Source organism: Pseudonaja textilis, chromosome 2, assembly GCF_049901715.1.
Source record: "Pseudonaja textilis isolate UNSWEBS1 chromosome 2, rPseTex1.2, whole genome shotgun sequence".
Lineage (NCBI taxonomy): Eukaryota > Metazoa > Chordata > Lepidosauria > Squamata > Elapidae > Pseudonaja > Pseudonaja textilis.
The window spans coordinates 161,320,999-161,340,886 of NC_141991.1; the positions used below are offsets into that span (position 1 = coordinate 161,320,999).

The window sequence follows — 19,888 nt, forward strand, 5'->3', positions numbered from 1 at the left end:
TTTGACAAAATAAATAAAATAAATAAAAATAAAGTTGGTGGAGCTCCGCTTGGAAGAATAAGGCTGCAGCGTTGTCATTCCGATTTTCGATATAAACAAACAGAAGCCGATTTGGATTTTCCAACCGAAATTCCCCACACATTTCTACAGCAAATATAATCCCTTCAAATTACGCTCGATCTCTCTCATTCTCACAAACGTATCTCTCACTTTTAAACACATTGCTGGTTAAAAATCCCCCCCCCAGTATAAAACTGGGGGTTCACCAGTTAAGCAGAAGAGAACGTCAGGATCTCTATATGACTTCCCCCCGCCCCCGAAGGAATATATTGCTGACGACGCAGTCATAGCTTCAGTTCAGTTGGCCGCCCTTTGTCACCCGCAGAGAAGAATCTGAAAGAAGCAAAAGTTAGGAACCGCGCACCAGCATATATGACAACAGCAGCAAACTGCTGACTGAAGTTATTGGGACTGTCGCTCGCGTGTTCCCAATTGCAGTCCCAGGATCTCGGAGAGGTTCGGAAGAGAGACAATAAGCGTGAATAAGAAAATAAGAAAGAGAGCGTGCACAAAGCGCACCGCCGTGCCTACCGTCCCTGTCATATTGTTTCTTTTATTTTTCTTATATGTATCCCTGTATTCATAACTAAGTTTTTACTTATACCTATTATCTTGTAAGCAATTGATAAAAATAAATAAATGAATGAATGAATGAATGAATGAATAAAAATAAAACTATGCAAATTTGGCCAACATCGATCCCCTATCGAACTGCAACCCCCTGCTCGCTGAAGCCTTCGCACTAAAGGCAGGGAACGCGGATTTGCTGGCTGAGTTTTGCCGGCAACAATCGGGGGCATGTGATGATAGGAACGCGCCCTTCATTGGCTCGCTGCGTGACAGGGCGGGGCCGAGAGGACCGCCCCTCCCCTTGCATAAAACCCGGGAACGGGGGCGAGGTTCCTGCTGCAGTAATTTTCGATAGCCGCCGGTGGAGACCCTCTTGCTTGGTCCGTTCCCACCGGCCGGCCGTCCACCTTGCTGCTGCTTCGTGCATTTTCTCCTGAAAAAGACGACAAAGGCCTCCTAGAGCCGAGGCCGGCCATGTGAGTAGCAACGGGACGGACGCTCTCGTCGGTGCTTGCCTTCCTGTGATGCGCGGCCGGTTTTCCCGCACGGTTGCGGCGCTTGCCGAGTTGCGCATTGCAGCATCGCCGCCCGCCCCCCTCCTCTCCCTTTCTCCTTTTTTTTTTTTTCGGTAGTCCGGTGCCGAAGCGGGATGGAGCTGGGACGGATGCCTCATCCCATCTGGTGGCTCCGCAGTTTTCCTTGTGGCAAGCGGGTGCTTCGCCATCTCCCCGTCCCCTCGCTGCGATTCCTGCCCCCCGGCCCCTGAATAGTTTTCAGGCGAGAGATATCAGGTGGCCGGAGGCTCCAGCGGGTTTCTTGAGTGGTAATATAGGTGGCAATGGAGGAGAGGGGCATTTTCACAGAACTTTAGAAGGCATCTTCGTAAAGGCCATTTTTTTTGTGTGTTTTTTTGCCTTGCGTACAAGCCTTAAAAGTTTATGTACCGGTATATTAGCGCAGGCGATTGTCCCTACATGAAGAAATAAAAACGCAGCACGAGTTTTGTGTGACCAAACTCTGCTTGGTACGGCTTTCTCCTAGGAGGTGCATGTGTGAACCCGGGTAATAAGATAGCTGGTTAATTTCAGAAGCATTCAAGTTGGCCCCCTTATAATAACTGCTGAAAGAGCAATTTGATGATGGAGGAGGATTCATCATTGAAAAGAGAAGCAAATACTGTTGTATGCGCAGGGCGCTTGCGTGCAAATGACTGCAGATATTTCTTTGCTTGTGGAACAGAAAGTTTGAAGTTTTGTTCTGTTTCTTGCCTTTTCCATAATTGCATTTCTCCAGTCTTCATCTGTGGGATAATGGCAAGATTGCTTACGGAAACATTGTCTGAAGCTTCTGATGGCATTTTTTGCCAACCTGGTCATTAATTAGTCTGTAACCTTCATGAGTTTTTCCCACTGCCCCCCCCATTGGAAAATTCAACGGTGTTTATCTAAACTGATTTATTTGATGGTTTCTTTGATCTATTCCTCCTCTTGCAGTAAAGCCAAATATATCTAGCAATGTTACTTATTGGTAAATGTTTCTACCTCATGACACAGCAGTTCTTTTATGCTTGCAGACTTGCTTTTCATTTATCCATTCAAGTTCTAATTGTTTCTGTTAACATTACTCAAGTAGTACATTGTATGAATTCAGCACACTTCATAATCAGTGTCTGATAATGAGTCAAATAATAGTGTCTTATAGAAGATGATGAGAGGGTTAAATAATCCCCCCCCCTTTCTAAAAAAAATTGTTGCTGAGGTAAGGGGAGAGTTGAGTGAACATGGCTGTGTCATCTTACTTGCATTTTCTCGGTGAGGAGACACTGCTATGACTTGAATTTAGCAGCTAAAATGAGTTGTCACAACCGTGCTATTGAACCTTTACTTGCCATGCACTGGATTTCCATTAAATTTGGCCTACAATGCTTCTTGTGAACTCTACTTCAATTTTTTATATCCTCAAGAGCCCAGATGAGTCAGAACAACGCTCCAATATATCTCCTGACTTGTAATTGAATTGTAACACCTGAACTGCTCTAGTAGTGAGATGGGTGGCATATAAATTAAATAAATAAATAGTTGTTCTTGGGGGAGAGAAAGACTACATCTGAAATATAGTTGCGTCCTTTGATTTAATAGTTTATTTATTTATTTTATTTAGCGTATGACACATGTTAGCCAGGGATCACCGAGGTGGGTGCCTGCCTCTGTGAAAGGATTTTTTCAGGCGGTGTTATCTTTATCCCCGGGATGCCTGAATACTGGTAGGCATTCGGGGGAGGCTCCTTTCTTGTCCCTATGCGGTTTATTCGCGCACAGGAATCGAACCGCCAAGCTGCCAACCTCAGCGGTGCACAGGCCCAGCATCTTACCATGTGAGCTACTTCAGCCCCTGATTTAATAGGTACTGAACCCATTCTCTTTTACATTCTCTGCTATTTTTCACTACTTCCTACATTACTATCAGGCATTTGACATTTATTTGTTAGATCTAGAAAGCCACTACTTCTAAATCCTCTGGATTAACAATTAATAAACAGTACAACAATGTAAAATAGTGTGAATTATATCATTATACAAGTACATACTTGTTTATGTTAGACCTAAGTCTTCCAGCTTCCTCTTAAGGTCCTTTTGCTTTAAAGATGAACAGATCAAGAATTTGAATGGCCCAGTTCTTTGGAAAATTTGAATATATTTCTCTTTGTCATTTCCATGTTGTAGTGCTTGGGTTTCTTGTGTGTTGATAATAAGCCTGTAGCTAAATTATAGTTGTATATATTAATGTTCTGGTTTCTGGCTGAGTATTGGACATAGGCATCTGCATAATCTCTCGTACTTGACCTGTCTCCACAGGTCTGATCCAGCTCAGCAAGATGCCCCAGGGACGGGACAGGAAGGAGGTGAAAATGCTGGGGGGGGCCCTGGTGCACCTCCAAATATGACCAGTAATTGGCGCCTGCAACAGACTCAAGCACAGGTGGAAGAAGTAAGTGAATAAAATGGTTCTTTGTGATCCTCTGCTGTCGGTGAGAGACTGCCCATGCCAGAGGGAGGAGTCAAGTGGGAATTAGTCTGGAATTTCTATGTAGGCACAAGAGAGCTAGGTCTGACTTCTCTTGAATGCCATTGAACCTTATCTAGTTGAATCTGAGAAGATTCTTGTGTCATAGGCATGAATTACAAAATAGCTAATTGAATTATTCACGTGTGGATCTGATTGTTTATGCCTGACATCTGCTTTCTCTTGCTAGGAAGCTAATTATTCTTTTTCTTTAGGTGGTGGATATTATGCGTGTGAATGTGGATAAAGTTTTGGAGCGAGATCAGAAACTCTCAGAATTAGACGAACGAGCAGATGCTCTCCAAGCTGGTGCCCAAGTATTTGAAAGTAGTGCAGCAGCGCTCAAGAGGAAGTATTGGTGGAAGAATTGTAAGGTGAGTAAGAAGTGAGCAGCTTATTGAATGTATAGCTGCTGAGGCAATCCTACTTTTAAAAATATTTTTATTGCAAGAAAATGTTACATTAAGATTCTTTCCATAGGAAAGAAGGACACATAGAAAAAATATAAAAGAACAAAAGAAAAGTGAAAGATAACAGAAGAAAGAAAAAAGAAAGAAGCAACTTCTGATCTTTTCAGCACTTACATAGTAATAAACATTTCTGCCCATCCCCCCAAGTTACATATCATGGTTCGCTTCTTCCTATAAACAAACTTTTTAAATCCCCAATTCATTTTTATCCATTTCAGCCAAAAATCTGTTCAGGGTTTCCAGTCTTTTATATAAGTAATTTTCCTACTTTGTTATAATAAAACAGTGTATTTCCTGAACAGGGGATGGAGACCCATAGATCAGAAATAGAGCCAATGTTTTGCATGCTTAAAGTTATAGGTTCAATTTGGAATATTTCCAGGAAAACACTGGCATGTCTGGGAAAATATAATTGGGAACCTGGAAATTGATGCCCAACAGAATAATGAGTACTGGGATAGTTGGATCAATGAACATGAATATGGACTTGGAATAAACAGTTTCAAGTGGTCCATTGTCCATCTTTGTTGGAGACCTTGATTTTGCCAAAGGAGATGTTGTATGAGGGTTCTCTATGGGCTCATTGTAATTCTTCTCTTTAGATGATGATCATGCTGGGAGTGATCTGTGCCATTGTGGTCATTGCAATTGCACGTAAGTACTAAGGGGAATCAGAGTAGCTGAGTTTGTGAGCCACAAACATTGGCTAAACAACAATGTTTGCTTTCCCTCTGGCATGGGAAATGGTACTGCTTTTGTCTCAGCACTGTTGAAGACCAACAGATCAGTAACAGTTCTGCCTTTCGAGATCATGAGATGTATCACTTGCTGCATGAGAGGCAGGCAGAGAGGGTGGGGGGTGGGGGGGGATTTCCTTCTCCTGATACTCAACCGTGTTTGTTAAATGTGGGATGCTTGGTGTAACATGCCCTCTGTTTTCTCCTTTCTCTTCCTTCTGTTGCTTCTGTTCCTAGTTTACTTTTTTTCCTGAGAATGTGTCCCTTCCCCCTTTCCCCACCCAGTCTATATAGCCTTCTTACCCCATTTCCCTTTCCAGACCCAATTCTTCGTTCTCTTTCCTTTCTGGCTTTGTCATCGATTTTCTGTTAGTTTTTTCTGTTTGCTTCCATTTGAGACTGTAACGCACCGTTACCAGATTTGAGTTGACCTCCTTCACAGCTGCTGCAGCCTCTGAGTGGACCAGCTCGTTTTTGGAGGGTGGCAGTGGGCCTAAGGGGAGGAACTGTGGAGAATTGAAGGAGTCTGTTGATTATACCTAGGGTTTCACTTGCAGTCTGAGATAGCCTTGAGTCTTCTGAGATGTCTTCTCCCGTGAGTCTATAGGAAAGCATTTCCTTTAGCCACAAACAGTATTATTAAAAACTTCACCAGAATAGAGAGAAGAAAAGTTGGTTCTCATTATAGTAGTGATACTGGTATTGTGCCATGCAACCAGAACTGATGGAGTTTTCTCTTAGATTTTAATATAAACTCCTGTTGTTGCTCTGGTGACCAAAACTCTGATCTTATGATGACTGCCAGCCATCCTTTACTGTTTCATTACTTGGATTTAGTAGAAAAGTTACTGGTTTGATTCATTAACCTTGACTCCATGAACAAGTCTGCCTTTATTCCCAATACTGGCAGAATTAGAGGTTAGATGAATAATATGGCACATGGGATTAGGATCATTCTAGTGTACTGCCTGAAGTCCCATCCCCCTTGGTCTCAAAGGCTAGGTGGCTTATTTGACTAAATTAACAGATACGGGAGGGTTTCACTGAATTGGAAAGTCCCTGTACTGCTTGCCCCTTAGTGAATAGTAGGCGTAGGAACTATGTCCTGGAAACCTCTGCAGTATATTTAGAAGTGTTTCCTTTTAAAAGCAATGTGCTATAAAGTGAGGACCCTTGCCGGTTTCATGACTTGGAAACAGCAATGCAGAATGCCAAGAATTCTGGAATAACGCATTAATATTTTCTTGATGTGCTGTTTCTCACCACATTTACTTTCAGGTCATCCCTTGGAGATGGTTGTCAGAATATACAGTGACACGTGTAGGTGAACTCATGCTCATTTATTCCTCTGTTGAATAAGGTGTCAGACTCCAGGGTGGAAGGAGTACAGAGAGTGGTGAATATGAGTTTAAACATGCTGAAGAATGGTAGTTTTCCTGATTCCAGTCTGGTAAAACTGATAAAACGATGAGGGTTAACTTGGTAAGAGGCCTTGTTGTAGTGTCCGTAGTTGACCAGAGAATATTGTTGCAGGGGCTCAGATGCTGTAATGCTCTGACAGGACTGATCAACTGGTGGCCACTGGGCTTATTTTAACCTCAGACCAATTTTATCGCACTCCTAAACATTTGTTCTGGCTGTGCTAGGAGTAACCCTACTTTCACCATAGCATGCTGCAGAGGTGCTGATTTTTTGCATGTCCACTGCCATGCACCAGCATTTCATTTGCAGAGTCCATCTGTTTGCCAATCCCCATCTTGTTTTCCCCTTTGTGGGGACATGATGGAGGAGAACAGGAATGGAGTTCCCATCTTCTCTGGACAATTCTCTTCCTATTTCGGTGGGACTGTGTTGATGGAAGTGCAACACCTGAAGAGGAGCCCGGGCACAAGGTGTGATGCTGCTGTCAGTATGAGAGGAAGCACAGTAAGGTGGTACAGCCCCTTCTTGATTTCTTCTGGACAAGATCTTGGTTTAATCTGCTGCCGTATTGTTTTGAGAGAAGGCCACTAGGCTGCTTTCTTCTGCTTTTCTTGTCTGTTTTCATAGATGTTGTATGTTACGCTTCTTCCCTTTCTATCTCCCTACTTCTCCATCTTTATGCATGGGCAAACAGTACCCCATTTCCCTAGGCCCTCTTTGCCTAAACCAAGGGACTACTTTCTCTATGCACAGGACTTCAGCCGCTTTCTCACACATGTGTGGTATGTTCTTGTGAGGAATGCAGCCATAATGTTCTTCTGGCATGTGTAACTACCAGCTCATGTTAACAGTCTCCACTAGCAAATACTTTTTGACCCACTAAAATGACTGGGGTTCATCTGTCTGAGTACTGGAGGAAACAGCATTCTACTTACAGGTAGTAAAGCGGAAGAATGTAGACTGAAATAAGAGTACTAAAACAATATTGTCCAAATATGTGTAACCCAATGTGAGATGGATCACAAGTGTCCAACATGGCATCTAGATATAGGTAGGTAGGTAGGTAGATAGGTAGACAGACAGACAGACAGATAGATGCAGGAGGGCTGGCAAACTTGATCTTCACCCATGTGGATTCTTGTTGATTGCTGCATAAAACAGGCTGCGTGCTGGTTTAACTAGTTGATATGTACAATTGCACAACGGGATGTTGCACTGAACATCGAGTAGATGAGCAGCGTTTGTGCTTAATTTGGACTTGAAATGCCCTTGTGGAATTTTAACAGAATTGGCTGCAGTTAAGAGCAGTGGAAGGCAAGATCTTTGGAAGAATCCTGAGCGAAGGCAGCCTTTGACTAGGGTTTAACAAATATCCCTTCCCCACCTTTTTTGGGTTTTGCCTAATCTGCCTCTCCTGTTTAATCCCCATTATATTGGCATAATGCATTTTCTATTTCTTTTGCATAAAGAAATTTAGCAAAATAGCTGTTACAAGCAGAACAAATAAATGTCAAAGAGAACAAAATGCTAACAGTGTAATATTCCTAATTAGTTCCAGTGTGGAAATAAACGGTATACAACTAACCTCTTGGATACAGTGGTTGAGAGTGCATGAGAATTTGTTCGGATCCTTCTGTTTAAACACAAAGCTACTGTGCAAAAGAGTTGTATGATGGTCTCGCATCTGTAAAAAGAATTCATGAACTTGCTAACCTTGCACAAGAAAGTAGTGATGAAAGGGACAGCACGCTGTTGTCACGATAGGCCTTGTGCTGTTTGACAACAACTTGTGTCCAGTTTATGCATACAAGAGTGCACAACTCTCATATTCTACTTTTTATTATTTGTGTTCAAGTCAGAGTTATAAGACCAAAAGAAACACAGTTCTCAGATGGCACTGCTTTTGTTATGTATAGATGATATGGAAATGTTGCATTAAGATCCTGCCCAGCTGCTATCAAAGCAAGTCTATAGACTACAGCATACTGAAATTAGAGCAATAGTTGTCTGTCTTGCACTGTTAATATGGCACACGGGATTAGGATTGTTCTAATGTACTTAAAGGGTATCTACCTTCAGTCACTGCCTGAAGTCCCATCCCCATTATGTTACTTCATCTTCTGCATGCCAGATATATTGTCTCTACACTCCATCATGTGCTGATTTAAATGCAGAGAGAATATTGGATTTGATAATGATGTATTGGAAAAAATTAACCGTCCTATTGTATATTAAACAATTCATCTTCATTCCCAACTGTAGCTCATGGAATGGGAAGCTATAACTTGCTGACAGTGTATGTGTACACATATACAGTGTGTACAAGAAGTGCTGAGAGACATGTCATTGCTGAAATGCTTAACTTGGTGGTTCTCAACCTTTTCTTCACATTGGACCCCCTTTAAATACCCTTTGTGACCACGGCCACCAAGACTTAACTCAAGATTTAAATCATAACATTTCTTCAAGCTATGACAACATCGCGGCCCCCCCACCGGGAATTTGTGCACCACAGGGTAAGAACCACTGACTTGACTTACGGATATGGAGAGGATTCCGAAAAGCAAACACAAATTACAATAATATACTTTTTAAAAGACATATCAGAAGGGTACACAGCAAAGGCATTTTAAATGAAACCTGAATGATTATAGGATTGTAGGCACTGGTACACTGGGTTTCGGTCACAGTTATACTTTCCAGTCAAAATCAGGATATTTTTCCTCTTTCATTTTTGGAAATTTATTTTTAATTTGATATTCCTAATGCTAAAAATGCAGAACAAAACCTTTTTTTGTGTGCAAAAAATATGTCGCAAATGATAGCTATGATCATTTTATCTGGTTAAGCTAATATATCAGTAAACATTCAGAGAGTGTCCACTTTGGGGAAGGGAGAACTACTTAGGCTATCCACATGCAGTCGAGGAACATTGAAATCTTTAAGAATTCAGAAAGAAATCTTTAAGAATTAAGAATTCAGAGGGAAACACTGAGACAAACACTGATGTTGATTCTTGCTTCACTGCCAATATGGAAATCCTCACAGCTGAAAGTACTTTCCATTTTTACAGGCTGTAATATGCAAAAGCAAATATTTTGTGGAGAGAAGGATTAAAGTTCTAATTCTGTAAAATTCTTAACTTAGAAGGGCTGAAGATCCACGTCTTTCCTTTTTTGTTGATGAAATGAAATACAGAAGGTGGACCTAGATTGATGGGATGCTAGTAGAATCTTCATAAATTAATATTTTCTTTATATCACATATGGTTATCATCCTATATACTAGGTAAGTGGGTTTCTGCAGAACCTCTGGCATACAGACTAATTACCTATATTAAAACAACAGTGCTTTCTAAAAATATAAATTAGAAAGTCTGACCTTCTAACCCCATCTTGGATTTTTTATACAATACTATTCAAAGGGAGAAAAGGACGCTGATGTTCACATAACCATGGTTTGCTCTTGGAGGGATATTTGTTATTTGCTGAATGGGAAATAGTGACAATATGAAGGCCTTCCATTCACTTCAAGAATGAACCCAAGACTAAGAATATACTGTCCCAGGAGAACAAAGGAAGTGAGAAAGAATTTAGGTCCTTGTTTAACTGAAGTTATTCACAGGGAGATACACAAGAAGTTGAAGAGATACAATACAGAAGCTGAATATTTAGTCTCATGAGTAGCGGAGTAAGACTTAACATCCATATTAAATGCATAATAAAGTATATACAGTCTTCAAAGTTTGGATCTACTCAAAAGGAAGAGAAGTGGATGAAAATCCTTGTTATAGCTTTCTTAAAGAAGCACTGATTGAAGTGTACCTGGGTAGTTCATGGACCCAGAATTAGGGATCTTTTACTGTTCATAGTATGGAAGTTTATCCATGTATAAGGGTTCTAATCCTAGCAAGCTTTAATATCCTGTTTAGCTGTTCTCGGTTTCCAGTACACATCTTCATGCTGATACTTAGCTGCAATCAGCAAAGAGTTCTAGCTATCTCAAGGGATGGGAAAAAACTTGTGTTTGTTTTTAACCTACAAGAAAGGGATTAGATATCTTTGTCCACTTGACTTTAATTTGATCAGTAAGTGGCCTCAAAGAAAAGAAATTGAAAGCAACAACCAAGATCAATTTGTAGAAACTTATTTCTCAAAATACATAGGGAAAAAATACACAGAATCCATCTTTTTAATTTTGTTTGGTGGTGGACAGATACAGACTTGCAGACACCAAGGACAAAGTGAGACAGAAAGGTGCTTTCATGTCATTGGATCTGTATCTTCAGAATTCTTTTAGAAATTCAGACCTATCTTCTCGGTGTGAGAATCCAGCTAACAAGTTAGTTCCAAGTGCTGAGTCTATAAGTCAGCATTAATTAAAATATATAATGTCATATCCAAAGCATCCCGGTCTGGATTTTATTCTGTTCTGAAGGAAACTCTGTGTAAGTCTAATGTTTCTAAGGTGTTATAAGATGGCAGTGCAGCAATCCCAGTCTCAGCAGGTATTTCTTGTGGAGTTTTGTGGGCCGAAATGATGTTGTGGAAAACAGAGTTATTTGAGTTGCTGGGTGTATAAAGGTCTGAAGATTGATATGAGTACAGCCGGCGGAAAACCAGGATGCAGGTGACGATCAAAAAATCTAAAATCAACTCTGCCAGTTCCACCACAGAAAGGACTGATGAACCAAACCAAAGACTCCACTGGTTCCCTAGCTGGGAAAGCAATGTCACCACCTGTACAAGGAAAAAACAAAACAAAATTAAAAGTGGTTCAAAAAGATCTCTGTTTCTGTGTCCAGCTGATATATTGATAGAGGTTGAAGAACTAGCATATTTTGCTTTGGACTTGCCTTAGATTTTAAGGGATTTGTTGTTGGTTCTAGGAATTGGAAAATCACTCTGTTTATAAATAAGAATAAACATGCTGCTATTGTCTCAAAAGCAGGATCAATCCTGTCAAAGTTGAAATTACATTTTGAAATTTAACCCAGTGCTTAATGATACAGTTCAAAAATAAATGGTTATCGAGCTTTGGCTATTTTGATTTGTTGAATGAAAGTAAGGTAAAGTTACTCAGTGTCATTGTACTATCTATGAAATGTTTATTGCTTACTGGTACACACCTGCTATGATATTCTGATTCTTGTCTTTTGTTATGTATCAACTACAATTACTGATACCTATAGCAAAATTACTGGAGGTCAAATGTCAATTACTGAGAAATGTTTGCAGAGCATACAAATCTAGAGTACATTTTGTGAATTTTCACTATAAATGTTTGCTTAAATGAATGGGTAGACTGAGGATAAATAAATAGTTTTTTTGATCAACCTAGTATGGGTAACCTTTCACAGTAGTTGAAAATAATTTCAAAATTTCCTGCTAGGGATTGAGGCTAAGAACTAAGACTAAGAACTTCTCCATCAATTATTCTAAGATTAGTGGAAGAGAGATTGCTCTGTCAGGCTAGGATGTGCCTAAAAGTATTGCTCTAATTAGTATTAATAATTAGCATTATCTGACACTGCATTCTGTCTATCACCTTCCAAATAGCATCCAAAGTGAGAAAATGCAGTCTATTGAAAATGGAAACATAGCTAAAAGGAAGATGCTGGAGAAGGTTCTATAAAAGATAGTTCTAGAATTTTACCAACTACCGTGTTTCTCACAAAATAAGGCTGGGCCTTATTTTTTTTGATCCCCCCCCCCAAAAACGGCTAGGCCGTCTTTTCAGGGGTGACTTAATCCCCCCACCTTGCATCCTTGGGCAGGTGGGCGGCAACGGCTTGGATGTTGACTTCGGTGTTGATGGGGCACTTTGTATCGGGAGACCTTCCGCCACTGTTGCTTTCCCTTCTCCCTGTGCTACCGCGGCGTTTAGAGCAATGCCGCGGCATTTGGTGCAGCCATGGGCGGCCATCCAGGGCTCCTCCTTGCAACCGGAGCCCGGCTGAGACACTCGGCTTCAGGCTTTCCTGTCGCTGTCTTTCCTTTGCCTTCGAAGGCAAAGCCAATTCTTTTAAAAACGATGCCCTACTACTGGTACGACAAAGACTCCCTTGCCTGAGAGGGCAGCCCAACCCCATGTGGGGAAGCAAATCTCCTGGGGCCGCAGCGCAGGATCGACCCACCTCGGGAGAAGCGCCCAGCCACCATCCCTGCCTGGCGCCGGGCAGAGCGTGAAGAGCTTTGCCTGGGGCACCCAGCGCAGCTGACAGGTGGGCCCTCCTGCTCGGTGGTGGAGCTCTTGCCAAGGCAGCAAGCGCCTCCCTGCCGGACCCTCCGCTCATTCTGCCAGAGCCATGCAGGCTGGGCAGAGCCAGGAAAGTGAGCCATGGGTGCGCACCCGCCTGCCAAGCAAAAGAGCCAGGCCGACCCGGCTCTCTTGGCTTTCTTCCCAAGTCCCTCCAGCCCAAACCCAAAGGGGCCACCGGGAGAGGCTGCCTGAGGCAGTTATAGCACCCACCCATCTGTGGACAGGGAGGTAAGGCGACGGCCTGCGCCGCGTCCTCCGAGCTGAGCCAAGTGAGTGCCTCTGCCCAATGCCCATGCCGCTGCAGCGTTTGGAGTTGCTGGCGCGTTTGGAGATACGTGGGGATGGGGACGGGCTGGGCGAGGGGTGGAAAGGACGGGCGGCTTTGAGCTCTCTTTGCCAGACCCGCTGGCCAGGGAAGCAGCGCTGCTGTCGCCTCGCCTCCCTATGGACAGGTGGGTGCTATCATTGCCTCGGGCAGACTTTCCCAGTGGCCCCTTCGGGTTTGGGCTTTGAGGGACTTGGGAAGGAAGTCAAACTCAGGTCGGCCTGGCTCTTTCGGTTGGCAGGCGAATGTGCACCTGCGGCTCACTTTCCCAGCTCTGCCCAGCCTGCAGGGCTCTGGCGGGATGAGTGGAGGATCCGGCGGGGAGGCGCTTGGTGCCTTGGCGAGAACTCCGCTGCTGGGCAGGAGGGCCTGCCGGTCAGCTGCGCTTGGGCACCCCAGGCAAAGCTCTTTGCACTCTGCCCAGCACCAGGCAGGGATGGCAGCTGGGTGCTTTTCCCGGGGTGGGCCGATCCTGCGCTGCGGCCCCGGGAGATTCGCCTCCCCACATGGGGTTGGGCTGCCCTCTCAGGCAGGAGAGTCTTTATCATACCGGTAGCAGGGCATCGTTTTTAAAAGAATTGGCTTTGCCTTCGAAGGCAAAGGGAAGGCAGCGACAGGAGTGCCTGAAGCCGAGTGTCTCCGCTGGGCTCCGGTTGCAGGGAGGAGCCCTGGCTGGCTGCGCATGGCTGCGCCAAACGCCGGCAGCATGGGGAGAAGGGAAAGCAATGGTGGCGGAAGGTTTCCCGATACAGGCAGCACCATATCCAGGTATGCAACAAAAGTACTTCCTAATGGTCAGCCCCCCCGCCATTCCTCCCCATTTCGCATGTTTAATTTGGGGAGAGGGGCTTAATTGGGGGGGGGGCTTAATTTGATTTTATGCCTATAAAGCATGCTGGGACTTTCTATTGTGGGAGGCTGTAGGTGAAACACGGTAGAAGGACATTTTAAAGATGGTAGCTCTGTGATATTTTAGGCTGCTGGAAACATGCGATCAAATGTGTGGACGTACCGTGAAAGCCGGAGATTCTCCGTTGCTTTTATAATTCCACTCGTTGAAAAATATATTCACTTTGGCAATTCCATCCCTGGCAATAAAAGAGAGATGGAATGAGTCCAGTCTTTTTTGAAAGGCGCGTTGGTCTAAGACTTTAATGCCACCCAGCCTCATTTAGAAAGAATTTTATCTCAGTAGGTCATCTTTGAAAAATGGATTTGCTTAAAATAAATGTCCTTTAGTTTAGTGAACCTTTCTGCTAGGCAAATAGATCTGCAATAGGAGTCTTAATACCCAAATCTTCAAGGCAGAATCCTCAGATCTATACCAGTTTTAGTGCAGTTTTTAATAGCTACTTTATTGGATGTCTAATTTTATTTTAAACTCCTGTTGTGATACACAAATCATATAAGTCAGGCAATTGTCATTAATATGAGCATCAGTTCATATGCTGGGATTGTTGCTGATTGTTAACTTCCTCTGAACCACTCAGCAGTTTGTGGTTGGTAGTCTAAAAGAAACTAATATTTTGTGGAAGAATGAACTTCTGAATAGTTTTTTGCACTTGAAGTTCAGTCCCTAGGAAAAGCTGCACTATTCAAGATTTACTTAATCTAATTTCTGAGCTCATAGCATCAGAGGTGGTATTCAACAGGTTCTGACCAGTTCTGGAGAACCGGTAGCAGAAATTTTGAGTAGTTCAGAGATTTTACAGTATCCTGCCACGCCCACCAAGCCACGCCCACAGGACCGGTAGTAATTTTTTTTGAATTCCACCACTACATAGCATCCTGAACCATTAACTAATTATATAACCAGGACTATACTGATAGATACTTTATATTCCAATACTTCCAGCTGATCTTGAAGCAGTTAATATATTGTACTTTTACTCCATTTCCCTCATCTTTTTTTACCTCAGCACTGCTGTTTCACTCCATTGGTTTGACCTTTAACACCTTTTCCCCACAGCTTTAATATTATTTCATCTATAGGGGGAGCTCTTACCTCTTAGAAATGACATTGTATTTATTCTGCCGGTTCAGCATGTGAAACACCCAAGACTGAAATGATAGATTTGCAATATCAGCTTAAACAGTTCAAGGACTATTAACCACTCATGCATAAACACATATAACTATCGGTATAAAAAAAATAATTCTCATCCTTGCAACTTTAAGATGTATGGACCTCAACTCCCTTAATTCCCCATGCCAATCAAGCCACGCTCACAGAACCAGTAGTAAAAAAATATTGAATCCACCACTGCTGGTTGAGTCTCTACAATTTTCTTGGCAAGGTTTTTCAGAAGTGGTTTGTTGTTGCCTCCTGCCTGGGTGTAAGACAAGTTCAAAATCACCCAGTTGGCTTTGTGACCAAGGCAGGACTAGAATTCAGTCTTCTGGTTTCTAGCCTGATGATTTAGCATTTATACAAAACTGGCTTTTAGGAGAAACACTGCCCTGCAACAAAAATCAGCTTCTTACCTCAGAGACAGATGAAGGCCATCGTGAATATCCAGCTGACAGCTGGTACCCTGTCACTCTAAAGAAAAAAAAAAACTTCAGATGTGTCACCCAGCACACTTGAGACAAGCTCTTTAGCTGGCATCTTTATTCAAAAGTGAACTTGCATGGGTGAGGGAAGTCCTGCCAGCATCATTTATTGCTCTGCAGCTCAAATAATCAGAATATTTAAACAGAGGTGCATCATCTCGTTTTATTTCCCTGCCTGGGTGCTCCTTTTTTCAGCTAGAATTGGCAGGCCGGCCTGCATGGATGTATCAAGGATAAAATCTGTTTGTTCCATTTCCCTGACTTATCTTCTATTGCTAAGCAAGCATTGTGGAATTTGGCCAGACCCAGGAATGCAACTCCACAAGTTTCGAAGCCTACTTACTTGCAAGGTTTCCGGCATTTAGTGAAGCAGCCCAGGTGGTCTGCTTTAAATTCAGCTTGGAGTTTATAATAGCAGTAGCCTAAAAGGAAATAGAGAAGCATGTATTAATTGAACAATCTCTCATCAATTAAAGGAGCTGAGGGAGGGAGGGTTACAGAGAGGTGATATGAGTGAATTCTTCCCTCCCTTTCTCTGTACTTACCCCAGGCTACATGCTTAGTGGAGTCACAATACTCTGCTCCACGGGGTAAGGGATAGAAGTAATGGCCACAGCCACATTGTTCTACCATACTGGCCTGGAAACAGGAACGTATGCAGACCTAGAAAGCGCAAAAGGAGCCCTTTGAATATTCAGCTGTGCATTCATGCCGGGCAATTTTGGGTGATGGGAATAATTCCAATGCAGGGAGAGAGAGCTGGGTAGAGCCCAGACTGGGTATGAGAGCGGTTCTGTTGAGGCAAGATACCTGCTCAGTGTAACGGGATGAGAATAGGTTCTTCACTGGCACATCACTTCCATCTTCTGTGCAGTCACTGTAGCTTCCCCCAAGACGTTGGGTGGTTTCCTGTCAGTCAATTTACAGCTTGTCAAATCAATGCAATTTTTTTTTCTTTTTTTGCATCTGGGTGTCATCTTTTCTTTGCCTGCTGGCTGAAGGTATTGCCTGACACAAACTCAAAACTAGAAATGATGTTGATCTGGAGATTTTCTAAAAGCATCCGGTACACTCCAGGTCATTATTTGTCAACCTTGGTAATTTTGAGATGTGTGGACTTCAACTCCCAGACACTGGAAGGATCATGTGATCACTTTTTGCAACCTCCTGACAAGCAAAGTCAATGGGGAAGCCAGTTTTACTTAACAACTGTGCTACTAACTTAACAATTGCAGTGATTCACTTAACAGCTGTGGCAAGAAAGGTAAAATGGAGCAGTGGAAATTTTGAGCACAATTGTGGTCAGAAGTCGAGGACTACCTATATTCTTGTTATTATAACCCATTAAGTCATAAAAGCTAAACCAGGAGCCTTCCCCTGTGTAATCTGACAGCATCCATGTCCTTGTGGTTGGTGCCACTCCTTTTTCTAATGCTAATAGGAGTGGAATTTCCATAGTGAAATTCCAAATAAAAATGCCTCCTTGACATAACAATGGCACGATAAGTGGAAAGGAGAATTATATACTGTGTGAAGCTACGCATTGCACTATTTACAAACCCTTGGTCCTTTTTTAAATCAATAAGCACTATGGGAGGACACTCATTGGGAACTGTGACATCTTGTAATTTCACTGAACAGATTTCTATGTTTTGTAAGTAGTGAAGAAAAGGCTTGTAGTTGCTTCTTCCATTGTGGAATAGAAGCAAGTAAACACTTTTAAGACTAGATCAGTTTTTCTCAACCCCGTAACTTTAACCTATGTAAATTCAATTCCCAGAATGCTGTCTGGAGAATTCTGGGAATTGAATGTTCTCCACATCTTAACATTACCAGCATAGAATGTTCTGTGCTGTTAAATTTTCTGTTTAACAGCACAGAACACTATATATGCCAGTAATAGAGCTAGTTCTTTCTGTTCTGTGCCTTGTTAAACTTTTAACACATATACACACACACAAATACACACCCCTAGATAAGAAAATGGCAGGTTGTTTTTATGACAATTGATGGTTCGTTGACAAGATTCTAGTTTTACAGCACCATAATGTTTCATGTTTTCTTTTGGTAAACTATGAGTGCTAATAAACTGAACTGAATAAAACTGAATTGAACAGCCTATTCTTTTTTTAGCCATGTGCTTATATTTCTTTGGAAGAGAAGCGATTCCACCCACATGCTCAACACAAGGCTTATCTTCCTCCCAGTCTCTCACCTTTCTCATACTGATGGATGTTTCTATGCCAGGACGCACATTAAAACCCCCTTCGTCCATGAAGGCGGGTTCATTCTGATTGTGGACCATTATTCGGGCTCCTGTCGCAGTAGACAATAGTGGAATGAAGTCATTTTGCTCTGTGCGGACGACGAGAGAAAGGCCTGCGGAGATAGAAACCAAGGGTGATTATCTCAAGAGATCAAGTGATTAAGGGAGGGAGGTATAAAATTTACAATAGATGCTGTGTGGAAGGAGTCCAAACAATGTTGGAAACAAATGAGATGAGCCATAGTAGCCTTCCAAAGCTTTGAATATGTTTCTGAGGTGAAATTCTAATGTAGCAATACAATGGCCTTATCCCTGAATGTTCTGACCTTAAAAAAAAGTTTCTTGAGTAGAATTTGCTAATCCTAAAATGGATGTAAAACAACCTGAAGAGGGGAAAAAATGCTGGCTGGAGTAAAGTCAAGGTACAATTTGTGCCTTTGTAATTGAGTCATAGAGGCCAGGCCTGTGTTATATAAATAGGCAAACATCACTTCAAACTGGCAGGGAAAGTTCTGTTGCTGGATACACCTTTTTACAAAATGTTCTCAGCATAGATAATAAAACCATCTAACACTAGAGTTGCAGTTTAGCCATTGTGTACTATTGAAATAATGCACACAGACTGAAACTAAAGTTAAGAGTATATATTTTTGTAAAAAAAAAAAAAATCTTGAGGCTGGTGCTTTGCATTAAATAACCCAAATATCAACTTTATATTAAAAATATTGTGGTGTGGTAGGAAAGTGTCAGGTATTTAAGGCTCTGCAACCAGAAGCGTGTAGTCTGCTGTCTTTCATTTGGAAGAGAGTAGTCTCGTAAGAACTTGAAATATAACAATCAAGAGCTAGAAGAAAAACACAGCTGAATTGAGAAGGAAATTAAATATCACCAAACCAATATGATGCCTGTGATGTAATGTAAGAAAGATAAGTCACTTAGAAAAGAAAGATAACAGTGAAAACTCCTTTTTTTAAACATGCATGAGTGTGAACACATGTACACTCACAGTCTCTTGGCCATAATGATCAGTAGGTAGAGAAAGCCTTGTAGTTTTAAGAAATAATGGCAGTATCTCCTTAGTGCAATTAAACCTCCCCCCCCTCTGTGTGTGTGTGTGTGTGTGTTTGTTTTTCTATTTGGCCTCTAGCATTATTTGTGCATACAAACAAGGGACTTAACGCCTATTGTTGTAAAAGACATTCCAGACATTCATTACCATTTTTTGGCATTTGCTCACCATTGTTCATCCCAGGCAAGGAGGACATCCACAAAGTGCTGCTATTGTCGTTGAATGTGTAGCAGTTCCCATAAATAGGGTGATGAAAATGTGTATAGTTCCTGAAAGAACAAAAATAAAAATTGCGGCTAACTACACAACTGATTCAAATAGTTGAGTTTGCAGCCCTTAGAGGAAAAAGAATAGTATTTTTATTGGGATTCTCTTTAACATAAAAGTTCTCTTAAAATTTTGCATGTTGGAAAATCAACATGTAAAATTTCAGCTAAGAGAGCTTTTTTTAATGTTAAGATTGTTATCTCTGTTGTGACAGGCTAGGTTGAAATGGGTTTTTATCTTTCTTGGTGACTTCAATCTACCTCACATTAACTGGACCCTAAACAAATGGTCAACTGAACCCATACATGCAACCTTCTATAATGCTGTAACAAATCTGAGACTGGAACAACTGGTAACCAACAATACTAGGCTTAACAACTGCCTCGATCTCATCTTCTGCAATAGCTTGAATTCAATTTACAGAATACAAATTAAAGAACCCTTTTCCAACAGTGACCGCAATATGATTGACTTTTGTCTCAACATACATACACACAAAAATCACCACAATGACAAAATCCCCAATTATAACTTCAAAAAAGGCAGCTATGATTTTATAATCAATGATCTCTCTTCCCTTGATTGGCAATTTATATTCACTGGATGCAATACTATTGAAGACCATTACAACATATTCTTACTAGAAATCAAAAGAGCCATCAAACTATATGTACCGATAACAACTCCCCAAACCAGGAAAAACAGATTACCCATAACAATAAGGAAGCTTCGATTCAAAAAGAGATCACTTTGGCAAAAATACAAATCTGGTCACGTTGCCAACTTCAAAAGCCGATGCAAAAATCTATGCCACCAGATAAAAAC

At 41.8% G+C, this 19,888-nt stretch overlaps 2 protein-coding genes across 5 annotated transcripts in view; one reads left to right on the top strand and one right to left on the bottom strand.

Annotated features, from left to right (window-relative positions):
* Positions 1-944: 944 nt before the first annotated feature.
* The window catches only part of VAMP1 (vesicle associated membrane protein 1), a 62,751-nt gene continuing 43,807 nt past the window's right edge, over positions 945-19,888 (top strand). Inside the window, exons 1-5 of one of the 2 annotated variants that reach the window (XM_087923038.1) lie at positions 951-1,106; positions 3,486-3,618; positions 3,909-4,067; positions 4,766-4,817; positions 5,138-7,915. In XM_087923038.1, the coding sequence (XP_087779164.1) occupies positions 1,105-1,106; positions 3,486-3,618; positions 3,909-4,067; positions 4,766-4,817; positions 5,138-5,154 (363 nt within the window). In that variant the 5' untranslated portion in view covers positions 951-1,104 and the 3' untranslated portion in view covers positions 5,155-7,915. Of the gene's footprint in view, positions 1,107-3,485; positions 3,619-3,908; positions 4,068-4,765; positions 4,818-5,137; positions 7,916-19,888 lie in introns of those variants that run through there. The other variant, XM_087923037.1, reaches the window with a different exon arrangement.
* Positions 9,633-19,888, bottom strand: part of SCNN1A (sodium channel epithelial 1 subunit alpha) — a 29,184-nt gene continuing 18,928 nt past the window's right edge. For all 3 annotated transcript variants that reach the window (XM_087923036.1, XM_026713341.2, XM_087923035.1), the window contains 9 exons: positions 18,965-19,065; positions 17,677-17,840; positions 16,272-16,370; positions 16,007-16,124; positions 15,805-15,883; positions 15,393-15,450; positions 14,914-14,969; positions 13,921-13,996; positions 9,633-11,061 (listed from right to left, as the gene is read on the bottom strand). In XM_087923036.1, coding sequence (XP_087779162.1) covers positions 10,744-11,061; positions 13,921-13,996; positions 14,914-14,969; positions 15,393-15,450; positions 15,805-15,883; positions 16,007-16,124; positions 16,272-16,370; positions 17,677-17,840; positions 18,965-19,065 — 1,069 coding nt within the window. In that variant the 3' untranslated portion in view covers positions 9,633-10,743. The remainder of the gene's footprint in view (positions 11,062-13,920; positions 13,997-14,913; positions 14,970-15,392; positions 15,451-15,804; positions 15,884-16,006; positions 16,125-16,271; positions 16,371-17,676; positions 17,841-18,964; positions 19,066-19,888) is intronic.